Source organism: Salmo salar, chromosome 27 (assembly GCF_965601325.2).
Source record: "Salmo salar chromosome 27, fSalSal1, whole genome shotgun sequence".
NCBI classification, from domain to species: Eukaryota; Metazoa; Chordata; class Actinopteri; order Salmoniformes; family Salmonidae; genus Salmo; species Salmo salar.
Window position 1 is genome coordinate 11,768,649 of NC_138317.1, and position 14,535 is coordinate 11,783,183.

General features: G+C 41.3%; 1 protein-coding gene across 1 annotated transcript; it reads right to left on the reverse strand.

The window, feature by feature from the left end:
• Positions 1 to 1,289: 1,289 nt before the first annotated feature.
• On the reverse strand, positions 1,290 to 4,890 carry tapbp (TAP binding protein). Its single transcript, NM_001123605.1, is given in 8 exon segments — positions 1,290 to 1,301; positions 1,614 to 1,642; positions 1,780 to 1,878; positions 2,459 to 2,782; positions 3,033 to 3,392; positions 3,611 to 3,859; positions 4,126 to 4,320; positions 4,830 to 4,890. Coding segments are annotated over 8 exon segments (1,329 nt in total).
• Between the last annotated feature and the right edge of the window lie 9,645 nt (positions 4,891 to 14,535).

Consider the following 14,535-nt stretch of genomic DNA (forward strand, 5'->3'; position numbering starts at 1 on the left):
TGGTGCTGAAAAAAAAGTGGTGTTTTACGCGACATATGCCAAGGATGCCATTGTTTTAACAGAGAAGGAGCAACCAGTCATTGAACTAGATTATATTGTTTTGGCTGGGGAGGCATAGGCTATAATGCATTTTTACAATCTATTACAATCATGAAAAGCACAGAAACACAGTAAGCATTCAATAATATATATTTATAAGAGTATGGAGTGGTAGTGCATAAAGTAACTTCCAACTCCATTGAAAAACAGTGGATACGGTGCAGTTTGACAGACATCACATAAAACGGTACTTTTATCAAAAACGATGGATTACAGCACCCAAGAATGAACACAGTGACACAGGACAAACATGTACAGGGTAGGCATTAAAGAATACATTTTTACAAGAATCGACTGACTGAGACTTGATGCACACACTCGTCGCCGCTCAACTCCATTCTAAGTTGTGGAGTTGAGTTTAGTCAGCTAGGTTATGACCAAGGAAAACGTCAAGTAAGTATTCACATCCTTGAGTCAAGTTGTGTGGAAGCAGAAGCACCCCTAATCAAAAGATCCTAGGATTTTCATATGATAAGTACTTCTTATCTACTTATCACATGACCAATAACACAAATTCAACAAAGGGGAAACTGCTTTGAAGATGAAGAATTTATTACATCCCATCACAAATAGTCCTCATTTGCTCAAAGTTGTTGCTCATTCCTGGCTGGCAAATACACTAATCTAACAATTCTGATGTGGTGGTAGGAACATCAATAGCAAAAAACTAAAAATCACTGTAGCCTATATACCGTCTATACAAGGCAAGATACAATTAAATATAACCCAAAACAAACAAAATGAAAACAATATATAAACACACTTTCAGGGAATTACTAATTCCAATTGAAAGGATTTTGTCTTATATTCACCTTCAGAATCAATAGAAAAACAAATAATGACAGGGTTCAATCTTTAATTCCAGGGTCAATTAACCACTAATAACACAACACACAATTATCTATATCCATATGTACATATGCTCATGTGCACAAGTCTCTTGAGTTCTTATAGAGAGGAATTCACAGTTGTATGACCGTATTTAAATATGTCAATATTTAAATCAGCCACCTATTCAAATATTTTTATCCCCCGACCACTTGTTAGATCATTCATTTTCAACTACTGTCAGAAACTCAATATCTTCTTTCCATGTACCACCTTCCACAAACGGTGCACTTTTATTCCTGAAATTCCAGCTTTGTTAGTTCCATTACACACTCACCTGGGAATCCCAGGTGTTTCCACATTTACTTCACTTTCTGTAATTGAGAGAGGATAAGGATGAGCCCAAAGTGTGTAAACTAACAAAACAGACAATGGGAGAAATCCAAGGGCCTAATTCAAAATTCACTAACACATAACAGATAATGTCATCATATTACATAGTAATCCATAGTAAATACATTTCATTGATTGATAATCCAGGGTCTGGAGTTTTAACTAGAGGGATAACAGCTTGAGATAAAAACACATTTGGGCAAGACAGTGTTAGCTGGGAAATATACACAGATACATAGTAGTTACACTTAACTACAAAATATGTCTGACGACATTTACGAAAGTGCAATTACCTTCTCTTGTGAGTTAGTATCATCGGACCCTATAAAGGCAAGAAAAGGTCAAGCATTAGATTGACACACAAGATCCAAATGAATTCGAAAGATCCAAATTCACACTGTAGCTTTACGGCTTCAACATCTTTTTTTGTGTATCTTAGTTCAAACCGATTGTATTTACCAGAGCTAAATGTCCAGGAGACGATCTTGATCAAACCATAGAGCCCCAGGGCCACGGCAACCATCGCCATGGAGTCTTCAATGGAGGGACCATTAATACCTGATTGGGATGAAGAGATAGAGAGTAAATTTAAGACATACGCAGGATAAGTTGTGTCAAGTCAAGTCAAATGTATTTGACTTTTCAGATCAAAGTAATTGCATATCAGAAATTATAACCTGGGCTGTTCAAGCCCTGAATGCTAATTGGCTGACAGCCGTGGTATATCAGTACCGTATACCACGGGTATGAAAAAACATTTATTTTTATTGCTCTAATTACGTTGGTAACCAGTTTATATTAGCAATATGGCACCTCTGGGGTTTGTGGTATATGGCCAATGTACTACGGCTAAGGGCTGTATCCAGGCACTCTGCATTGTGTCGTGCATAAGAACAGCCCTTAGCCATGGTATATTGGCCATACACCACACCCCCTAGGGCCTTATTGCTTTATTATACTGGTAGGCCTAGAGACACTGCTATATGGACCCATGTATGGAATGTAAAGAACATTGCTTGAGGTAGAAATTGCCCCTAACCACAGATTCCCTTACCCCAATCCTAACCTTTACTATGAATCAGTGGACCCAGGGGCAACATCCATCAACTCAATGCAGCTCGATTAAATTAACTCTCACCGATGACATTGAGGGTGACGCTGGCCCGCCGGGTGCCTCCAGGATGGACGGCCACACAGGTGACCTCCCCTCCACGGCCAAGGTCCAGCTTGGCTGAGTCTAACTCCAGACGGGAGGTCTGGCTGTAGGTGTTGTCTGGGCCCTGCCTGTGGCCTGTCACGCTGCCCTGACCCAGGGGCCTGACCTTACCGTCAGGCCCTGTTAACTCCCAGTGGAAGTCCAGGGAGAGGGGGAAGAATCCTGACGCCTCGCATTGCACCTTCACCACCTGGCCGGGCACGGAGAGAGGGAGCGGGGAGGGGAAGATGGAGAGGGACGGAGGCTCTGGGAGAGATAGAGGGAGAAATAGGAGTGAGAGAATGAGGTAAGAGAGGATGATACACATAAATGGCATGTTTTCTAATGCTATTTAGTAGACCATGACATACCATTATGAGAATGTACTGTATATGGAGTTACAGTAGTTATTTCAGTGAATATACTATACATAGTGGTTGAGATTCTACAGTTCTAAAACAAAAATTGCAACACTTTAGTATTGGCAGACTAATCAAGTGTATTCATCTATCCTCACCTACAATCTCCAGCTCCACTGCCACCTGAGCCAGGAGATAGGGCAAGTACACCGTGCAGATGTAGGTTCCTGTGTGGCGCACTTGAGCTTCCTGCAGGATCAGTGATGCATTTCCTGTCTCGTGCAGAGCCGTGAAGTCTAGCCCCGCTCTCTTTTCCTTGGTCTCGGCAAATCGGTCTGTCTTGCCGTCGTAGGCCAGAACCAGACGGCCATCACCCCTGAACTGGTAGCGCCACTCCACGGCGAAGCCAGAGCCAGAGAGAGGAGAAGTGGCCTCCATCCAAAACCCACAGTCTAGAACCACCGGTTCCCCGAGTCTGGAACGGACCAAGGGGGTTCTACTGGACACACTGAGCACCACTGGGAGAGAGAGGGGTAGCAGAGAGACATTAAACTTTCACACTACTTTATCTGTGACGTTACGTAGTAATAAACATCACCGGATTCTATAATTCTTCATGGCATATGACAAATTAATTTCAATTACTTTCTTTTTAATATTTTATAAGTCAGTTAAGAACAAATTCTTATTTACAATGACGGCCTACACCAGCCAAATCAATCATAGGGCTCTTTACCAGTGGGTTCCTTGGTTGCCGTGGGAGCACGCATGACACTGGACAGGCCCAGCTGTCCGTCAAGGCCCTGCAAGGCTGCAGAGTACCAGTCAGCTTGCAGGTAGATAGGACTGTGGGCAGAGTCAGTGAGCGGGACTACCCATTGAACGGTGGAGGGCTGGGGCATGAAGGGGTTTATCTCGCACTGTGGTTTATGGACTGAGCCCTCTGGTGGGTGCAGAGAGGAACTGCAGAGGATGGCTGCTGGGTCTGATGAGAGAGAGGGAGATTTGTCTATAGAAGTTATCCTTTCAATGAAATAACATTTATTTTTCTGAAACGCTCTGCCTAAAATGACAACACTCTTGTAGTCTTGTATAATTTAAATTAGAGGCTTGGTGTTAGAGGATGGCGAATTGTTGAGCTGTAACACCAAATTGACTGAGTGCACCTTTAACAGCCACTGGCTTGTCATTCAAATCCGTCATAATTTCGAAAGAGATCGTCCTATATAGTGTATAATGATAAGTACTGACCAGTGACGTAGTAGACTCTATCATGGTTGATGTCTGCAGATGGTCCCTGCTGTGACTTGGTTTCTTCACTCTCTGGGTCTGTATTGATATACAGTAGTGACTTCTCCTGGATCATTGCAGCAGGGAATCCCCCACCTCGACCTGGTTTCTCCTGGACAAACCAGCACTCCAGAACTGGACAGCTTGTCCCATAGACTGGAAGAGAGAAGGATGAGAAAGTTGTGTGAATATGTGAGAGCATCAATGTGGATAGGTGAGAAGATGTAAACTACTTTAGATTAGCTTCGTAAGAATAGTAATGAAAGGGCAATCAAAAGAGCAAAAGATGCTTAGTATTCAGACAGTGGAAACAAAAATACTGTAAATCTCTATTACTGTAAATCGCTTATTGAACTGTAATACATTTTTAAAAAACAATTGCATTCGTATGAATACATATTTGCTGTAAGGCTGTTTATGTGTGCTTGTCATTTCACACAATGATCTAAATTAACCAACCAAGTGCAATGCATATACAAGCTACAAAGTAACACTGATCAATACAATATCACTGATCAATACAGATTAAGTAGATACAGAGCAGCAGTTGTTTCAAATTGTATCATATATGAAGTCATGTTCAATATCAATATATTTAAAAAATCTACACCACAGATGCCGGAGAGTTGAAAGGAAATACAGTAAGAAAAGTCGACCATTTTTACCGTGTATGAAGTAAGTAAAGGCGAGAAACGATAGCTTGTAAATTGTTGAAATATTGGCCATGGTTGTCTTCGACAGTGTTATCGGCTGTTCTGGTGTAGTTTGAAGTTGTTAAAGCATGGAGAAATATGATGTTGTCTTCGGACTTCCCCTGTAACCTGCAGAAACTGCTTTCACTTTCATTTTTCAAAGACATGCGCATAGCAAGACGAGGCATAGATAATGATAAACCACCGCGGTGTCCAATAAAAGTCAATACACTGATTTTATGAGGCACAAACTGCATAAAAATGTTGTGAAAAAATAAACTGTTTTACAAACTCAGAGAGCTTCGTGCACAACATGATTTGCCGCGCAACATGCAGAATGCACACTCAACACAAGATGGTGCACCAACACTAACGTTACTTTCAAACGTGCCCCAGAGTGGTCAAGATCACTTGATTTCTTTGAAACTGGAATCTGGGAACATGCACACCATTGGAGTTTATACCTGGCTGGCTGCTTCTGTTCGAAAATTACGAACGTCACATGGATTTCGGTACAGTGGCATGAATTAATACATGATGGGTCATTATTTTATGAAAGAGTTAGCCCCTGCCTGTCTTGTATTTCCAGTCAACAGGTGAAATCTGCTACCTTTTAAATAGAAAATTAAATAGCTTGTTTTTCATTCTGCCTGAATTGGAACGTCACAGAGTTGCCTGATTGTTTGCAGAATGCAGAGAAACAAGATGGCAAGAAGGAATAGGGTAATCTGATCCAAGATTTGTGGTGAGGCAACTTCTACTTTGACGTCGAGACGGGGTAGGGTGAAGTTGCCCTAAAACGCTGATCTTGGGTCAGATTTACATTTTCCTTACTAATGGTTAAGGATTGGAATGGATGAGGGGAAGCTGATCCCATATCTGTTCCTAGAGGAATCTTTACCCTGGAGCGACAAATACCCAAAAGTCAAGTGACTCGTCATGTGATTTCTCTGAAACAGAAGTGAGGAGAGATACAGTCTACCTATAGATGGCACTGTGGCATTGTTTATCCTTCACTGTAGCCTCTGCGACGGCTGGTTTTTGACCCTTTTATTGTTCATTTCAGGGACTTTCCATTCACAAACTGAACTTGCTTTGGTTATTCCCGTCACGCACATACCAGAACACACTGTGGGAGTGGGCAAGAATTCCAGAACACATTTTCATTGGGGAGAGAAAATGTGAAAATATGATCAAAGATGACTTGGTTGGATGTGTAGGTTTGTTACTGTAGTTATGGTCAACGGGTTTTCAGCTAGTATCCACTGGCTCTGTTTTAGTTCTTTCAGTAGCCTAGTCATTGTGAAACAAAAACACTTTTTAAATGAAAAGAATGCATAGTCCTACATCCCACTCAGCAGTATGGATATGTACAACCATGTATAGGCTACTAGAACTAGATGATGCTTCAGTGTCGGCCATCTCATGATTGAGGATAGATAGACACAAGATGGCTGCATACTGACGCTCTTACTGGAAAGGGCGTGGGACTTACCTCAACACTGTTTGACTCCACTTTCCATTGCATTTCTATTCTATATGATTTTCTTGCTGTGTTTTTCAATGTGATGATATTAAACAATTTCCTATCAAATGGAGCTAGATCCAACACAATGTACGTCCTTCAATGGGTCCCATCCAGTATGCCAAATAAACCTCCATAGACCTTAGCCTGAGATAGCTTTATTGTGTCGTCCTCCCAAACCACAAGCCCACTGAGAATACTATAGGAAGAATACATGGTTTCTCCTCTTTCACATCAAAGTGATCCTCCTCCCATGTTATTGATTTGAGTCAAGGCCATTGTAAGAACTAAACCTACAGCAGCAGATTGCTGGAAGACCTCCCTGTATGTAGGCCTACCACAATACGCTTGCAGGTTACCTAGACTGTCTTAGATGAGAAACAGTGCATTCGGAAAGTATTCAGACCCCTTGACTTTTTCAAATGTTGTTACGTTACGGCCTTATTTTAAAATGGATGAAATAAAAAAAAAATCCTCATCAATCTACACACAATACCCCATAATGACAAAGGGTAAACTGATTTTTTTACATTTTAGCAAATCTATTAAAACTAAAAAACAGAAATACCTTATTTACATAAGTATTAGGACCGTTTGCTATGAGACTCGAAATTGAGCTCAGGTGCATCCTGTTTCCATTGATCATCCTTGAGATGTTTCTACAACTTGATTGGAGTCCAAATTCAATTGGTTAGACATGATTTGTCTATATAAGGTCCCACAGTTGACAGTGTATGTCAGAGCCAAAACCAAGCCATGAGGTCAAAGGAATTGTCTGTAGAGCTCTGAGACAGGATTGTGTCGAGGCACAGGTCTGGGGAAAGGTACCACAACATTTCTGCAGCATTGAAGGTCCCCAAGAACACCTTGGCCTACATCATTCTTAAATGGAAGAAGTTTGGAAACACCAAGACTCTTCCTAGAGCTGGGCGCCCTGCCAAACTGAGCAATATGGGTGTCACGCTCGTTGTAAATATGGGACCAAGGCGCAGCGGGAATGTGTATGCTCATCTTCCTTTATTATGAAGAAAAGCCAAAACAAACACTAAATCAAAGCAATGACGAGAAAAACAGTCCTGTGAGACAAACAGCTACACATGGAACAACTACCCACAAATCCCAATGAAAACACACCCCTCTTAAATAGGACCTTCAATTAGAGGCAACGAGGTACAGCTGCCTCCAATTGAAGGTCAACCCAATAAACTACATAGAAATAGATAAACTAGAACAAACATAGAAATAGACTAACATAGAACATACCCCAACAAACCCCGAAACACTCTAAACAAACACCCCCTGCCACGCCCTGACCAAACTATAATAACAAACAACCCCTTTTACTGGTCAGGACGTGACAATGGGGAGAAGGATCTTGGTCAGGGAGGTGACCAAGAACCCGATGGTCACTCTGACAGAGCTCCAGAGTTCATCTGTGGAGATGGGAGAACCTTCCAGAAGGACAACCACCTCTACAGAACTCCACCAATCAAGCTTTTATGGCCACTCCTCAGTAAAAGGCACATGACACACATCTCTGGTCTGATTAAACCAAGATTGAACTCTTTGGCCTGAATGCCAAGCGTCACGTCTGGAGGAAACCTGTCACCATCCCTACGGGGGAAACATGGTAGTGGCAGCATCATGCCGTGGGAATGTTTTTCAGTGGCAGGGACTGGGAGATTAGTCAGGATCGAGGGAAAGATGAACGGAGTATAGACAGATCCTTGATGAAAACCTGCTCCAGAGCACTCAGGACCTCAGACTGGGGTGAAGGTTCACCTTCTAACAGGACAAAGAACCCTTAGCACACAGCCAAGACAACGCAAGAGTGGCTTCGGGACAAGTCTCTGAATGTCTTTGTGTGGCAAAGCCAGAGCCCAGACTTGAACCCGATCGATCTCTGGAGAGACCTGAAAATAGCTGTGCAGCGACGCTCCCCATCCAACCAGACAGAGTTTGAGAGGATTTGCAGAGAAGAATGGGAGAAACTCCCCAAATACAGGGGTGCCAAGCTTGTAGCGTCATACCCAAGAAGAGTCGAATCTGTAATCGCTGCCAATGGTGCTTCAATAAAGTACTGAGTAAAGGGTCTAAATACTTATGAAAATGTCATTATGGGGTATTATGGGTAGATTGATGAGGGGAATTAAAAAATATATATATTTTATGATAAGGGATTAATGTAACAAAATGTGGAAAAAGTAAACGGGTCTGAATACTTTTCGAATGCACTGTAAATTACTTTATTTTCAATTGTTACAAAGAGACTGATGTGTCTTTTTCCTTTATCCCAATACATCTGATATACAGTGCCTTCAGGAAGTATTCATACCCCTTGACTTTTTCCACATTTTGTTGTGTTACAGACTGAATTTTAAATGGATTAAATTTAGATTTTGTGTCACTGGCCTACACACAATACCCCATAATGTCAAAGTTGAATTAAGTTTTGGAAATTTCTACAAATGAATCAAAGATGAAAAGCTGGAATATCTTTGGTTAATAAGTATTCAACCCCTTAGTTAAAAAAAAAATATTTTTTTTTTACCCCTTTTTCTCCCCAATTTCGTGATATCCAATTGGTAGTTACAGTCTTTTCCCATTGCTGCAACTCCCGTACGGACTCGGGAGAGGCCCATGCATCCTTCAAAACACAACCCCCCCAAGCCGCACTGCTTCTTGACACACTGCTCCCTTAACCCGGAAGCCAGCCGCACCAATGTGTCGGAGGAAACACCGTACAGCTGGCGTCCGAAGTCAGCATGCATGCACCCGGCCGCCACCAGGATTCGCTAGAGTGCGATGGGAGAAGGACATCCCAGCCGGCAAAACCCTCGCCTAACCCGGACGACGCTGGGCCAATTGTGTGCCGCCTCATGGGTTTCCCGGTCGGCTGTGACACAGCCTGGGATCGAAACCCGGATCTGTAGTGATGCCTCTAGCACTACAATGCAGTGCCTTAGACCGCTGCGCCACTCGGTAGGCCCAACCCCTTTGTTATGGCACGCCTAAACAAGTTCAGGAAGAAAAATGTGTTTAACAAGTCACATAAGTTGCATGTGTAATTATAGTGTCTAACATGATTTTTTAATGACTAACTCATCTCTGTAACCCACACATACAATTATCTGTAAGGTCCCTCAGTCGAGCAGTGAATTTCAAACATAGATTCAACCACAAAGGCCAGGTTTTCCAATGCCTCGCAAAGAAGTGCATCTATTGGTAGATGGGTAAAATAAATAGCAGACATTGAGTATCCCTTTGAGAAGGGTGAAGTTATTAATTACACTTTGGATGGTGAATCAATAGACCCAGTCACTACAAAGATACAGACATCCTTCCTAACTCACTTGCCGGAGAGGAAGGAAACCGCTCAGGGATTTCACCATGAGGCCAATGGTGACTTTAAAACAGTTACAGAGTTGAATGGCTGTGATAGGAGAAAACTGAGGATGGCTCAACAACATTGTAGTTACTCCACAATACTAACCTAAATAACAGAGTGAAAAGTAGGAAGCCTGTACAGACTAAAATATTCCAAAACATGCATCCTGTTTGTAATAAGGCACTAACGTAAAACTGCAAAAAATGTGTCAAAGAAATTAACTTTATGTCCTGAATACAATGTGTGGTTGTCTAGCAATGATCAACAACCAATTTTACAAAGCTTTAAGAATAAAAAAAATATATATTGTACAATCCAGTTGTGCAAAACTCATAGAGACGCACCCAGAAATCGCTGCCAAAGGTGATTCTAACAGGTATTGACTCAGGGGTGTGAATGCTTATGTAAATTAGATATTTCTGTATTTCATTTCCAATATATTTGCAAAGATGTCTGAAAACATTTCACCTTGTCATTATTGGGTAAAATTTGTCGAAAAAAATATATTTAACCCATTTTGAATTCAGGCTGTAACAACAAAATGTGGAATAAGTCAAGGGGTATGAATACTTTCTGAAGTCACTGTATGCCAAATAATGAACTGTCAACACTTTGTGGTGAATTTCAGTGATGGGAAAACTGCAACTACATGAACCTGGTAAAGATCTAGATATGGCTTCTCATTGAGGTGGTGACCTTTTACTGTATGTTTCTGCATTAAAGCCATATAACTATCAAAGACTTAATTATTAGGAATTGGTAGGGGGGAGGGGGCAGTCACCAGTGCTAAGCTACGCTTCATCTCTTCTCCGGGCTGGGTCTGGCAACAATACTTCGTCCACATCACAAGATACGTTTTCTCTTGCCAAACATCGAGGGAAGTATCTCCTAGCATGGCGTATCCAACCTTGGACAGAGGCAACCTCTATGTCCCCACATGCGTCCTCCATTGCCTGGAGAAGCGGCATGCGGGTATAGGGTTGGCGATCATACACTTTCCAGCGCCAGGCTGAGAAGAATTCCTCTATGGGATTTAGAAAAGGTGAATATGGGGGTAGGTACAAAACTACAAATTGTGGATTGGTGGCAAACCAGTTTTGGACCAGAACAGCCCGGTGAAAACTAACATTGTCCCATAAAACCACAAATCTAGCAGGCTCCTGATCTGAATCAGGGACAAGCATTGTGTAAATTGCATCCAGAAAAGTGAGCATATGGCCGGTGTTGTACGGACCCAGTGTGGCATTGTGATGGAGGACCCCGTTTTGAGTGATGGCAGCACACATATTACCCCCACGCTGTCCTGGGACATTGGTAATTGCCCTCTGTCCTATTGTGTGTGTGATCTGGTGAATAAGTGTAGCATTTTGATTGGTTGTGTTTGGAAAAGGAAAGCAAGTCACTTCCTGTTAGATTTTTGTGTTTTAGGTAGAGAATTGTGTGTAGTGTTTTGAAAAAAGTGTTTTATGCAATTGACAACTGAGTCAAAGGCTGAGAAATAGCTTATGGTTTTGGATATTTGGTGTGTAGTTTTGCACTTTGAGTAAGAGGTTTCAAAAATCGTGTGACATGAAAAGATTTTGTGTGTAAGCAGTTGGAAAAAAACTGTAATAAAAAGTTATGGTTCAAATTGTGAGAGTCATTTGTGCTTGTCAAATTGTAAGCCTATTAAGCTTGGTTGAATAATGGTTTATAAATCCACTTAAAATAATCATAAGACAAACTCTTATTCCATCATGCAACCTTACAAGGGTTTCACTGTTGAGGAGAATTCTCACTTTTGGATGGGATGCATTATTGTAATTATTTATTTATCCCAGGAATTAAGACATCATGTCAAGATCTGCCCATCTGCGCAACACACTAGAAATAATGATGACCTTGAACATGCCCACGTGTTGATACAGACGTCATGTAACAGTATGCAAAGAACAGGGTCGAGAAGGTCAGTGTGCAAAATCCAGACATTATTCAACCAAGACTGCAGCAAAAGAAGCAAAGTGTTTTAGATCAAAAACGTCAACACAGGAGGGAGAAAGTATTTTTTCCATTCAATTTGTTTTTGCTTTTTTGGATACATGAATTGTGCTGGACGATTTAGCATAGGTACATTGCATGACTAAAAGTATGTGGACACCTGATCATCAAACATCTCATTCCAAAATCATGGTCACTAATATGGAGTTGGTCCCCCTTTGTTGCTATAACAGCCCACTCTTCTGGGAAGGCTTTCCACTAGATGCTGGAACATTGCTGCGGGGACTTGTTTCCATTCAGCCACAAGGGCATTAGTGAGGTGGGGCACTGATGTTGGGTAATAAGGCCTGGTTCGCAGTTGGTGATCCAATTCATCCCAAAGGTGGATGAGGTTGAGGTCAGGGTTCTGTGCAGGCCAGTCAAGTTCTTCCACACCGATCTTGACAAACCATTTCTGTATGGACCTCGCTTTGTGCACGGGGGTATTGTAATGCTGAAACAGAAAAGGGCCTTTCCCAAACTGTTACCACAACGTTCAAACCACAGAATCGTCTAGAATGTCATTGTATGCTGTAGCATTAAGATTTCCCTTCACTGGAACTAAGGGGCATAACCCGAACCATGAAAAACAGCCCCAGACCATTATTCCTCCTCCACCAAACTTTACAGTTGGCACTACGCATTCGGGCAGGTAGCGTTCTCCTGGCATCCGCCAAACAACAGATGGTATAATGTGATTCATCACTCCAAAGAATGAGTTTCCACTGCTCCAAAGTCCAATGGCAGCAAGCATTACAACACTCCAGCCGACACTTGGCATTGCACATGGTGATCTTAGATTTGTGTGCGGCTGCTCGGCCATGGAAACCCATTTCATGAAGCTCCCGAGGCAGTTTGGAACTTGGTAGTGAGTATTGCAAGCTAAGACAGGCGATTTTTATGGGCTATGGGCTTCAGCACTCAGCAGTCCCGTTCTGTGAGCGAAGTGGTAGCAGCTGAGCCGTTGTTTCTCCTTGACGTTTCCGCTTCACAATAACAGCACTTACAGTTGACCGGGAAAGCGCGAGCAGAAATTTGACAAACTGACTTTTTGGATATCTTATGACGGTGCCACGTTGAAAGTATCAGAGCTCTTCAGTAAGGCCATTCTACTGCCAGTGGCTATGAAGATTGCATGGCTGTGTGATAGATTTTATACACCTGTCAGGAACAGGTGTGGCTGAAATAGTTGAATCCACTAATTTGAAGGGGTATCCACATACTTTTGTATTTATAGTGTAGTTAGCTAACTTTTGCTACTACTCTCTAGCTAACTAGCTAGCGAACGTTAGCTGGGCTCGATGGTCTTACCTTCCCTGAACCTTGTTCTCGTGGTATCCGTTATCCAAGGGTATTAAGTGAGACACCCAGCATGTTAACGTTAGCTAGCCAGCTAGCTACTTGTGCCAACACACTATAAGTAAAATTAGTTCATTTTCAATGTAGTTAAACACTAGCTAACTTATTAGTGTTAGCAAGCACTATTATTTCTATCTGGATAGCGATATGCCTAAACTATAGAAATCATGAGGATGGTTTAATGTAGAGTGTCAATGCTAAATTGTCATACATACTATTTCTCTACCACAGATTCCCACAAGGTCTCAGACTCCAGGATGGGAAAATGCTTACAGGAAAGAAACAGAAGAAGACAGAGTCAGACACAGCGTTGGCGATTTCTATTATTACTTGTAATGTTAAAATGGGAAGAAACATTTTATTGAGTAGTAGGCCTCTATCTTTGTTTAATCTAATTAATCAAATTATTAAAATAACAATACAATTATTATTGTTTATAAGAAATGTAAGGTCTTTTTACATGTTGCATTAAAGTTGACTAAATTCTAAGCTCATATTTTTTTTGTATGTATTTTCATTTGGTAATGAGTAATAAGTAATTATTTAGAAAATGCTCATAGGTAACTATAAAGTTACACTTCACTTTAAATAGCTAAATCCGGTCTAACAACTAATGACAACCTTGTACTTAATGCAGATATGTAATCTGTGGTGTATTATTGTGTTTTTTCTCTCACTTGGATGGCGATTTCATAATGGGTAACTTACTTTGTAGGTACACAATCATTTCAAGTAAGTAAACCTCAAGATACACTTCATTTTAACTAGCTAAATCCTGTGTAACACCTAGTAATTCACCTATACTTATGCAGATATTACATGTACTCTGTGGTGTACTTGTGTATTTATCCTCTCAATTGGATGGCAAGGAGGTTCAGGTTGTCAAAATGGGTAACGTACACATTAATTATAAATGATTTCTTTATTATAATCTGGGATGACATGCGTATGGTGGACCCTAGTCAGTGAGGTTTACCTATATCTGTTTTTGTAAACGCAGCCAAGTTAACCTATATGGTACACTTTTTGGGGGCAAGTGCTAGCAGCAACATTGAGTGGAGATTTTGAAGAGTGCGTGTTCACGGGTAGGTAATTGGAGCCTATTGAGCCGCCAACCTTTGTAACCTCGGACACCCAGTGCATCTGTCCACAAGAGATTACAACCTTGTGACAGTTATTACTGAATCGGATCTAGCTAAGAAACTAAACAATACATTGTTGAATTTAGTGGAAACTTGCCCATTTGTAACAAGCATGGTAACAAGCGTTTGTTGTTACACCTCTGTAATTATAGACTGCAATTACCATCAGTTACATGTTGTTATTACAGTGTAACTATTAGTGATTACCATTAACTACAATACTTGTTATAGTGTAGTTACACATTGAAT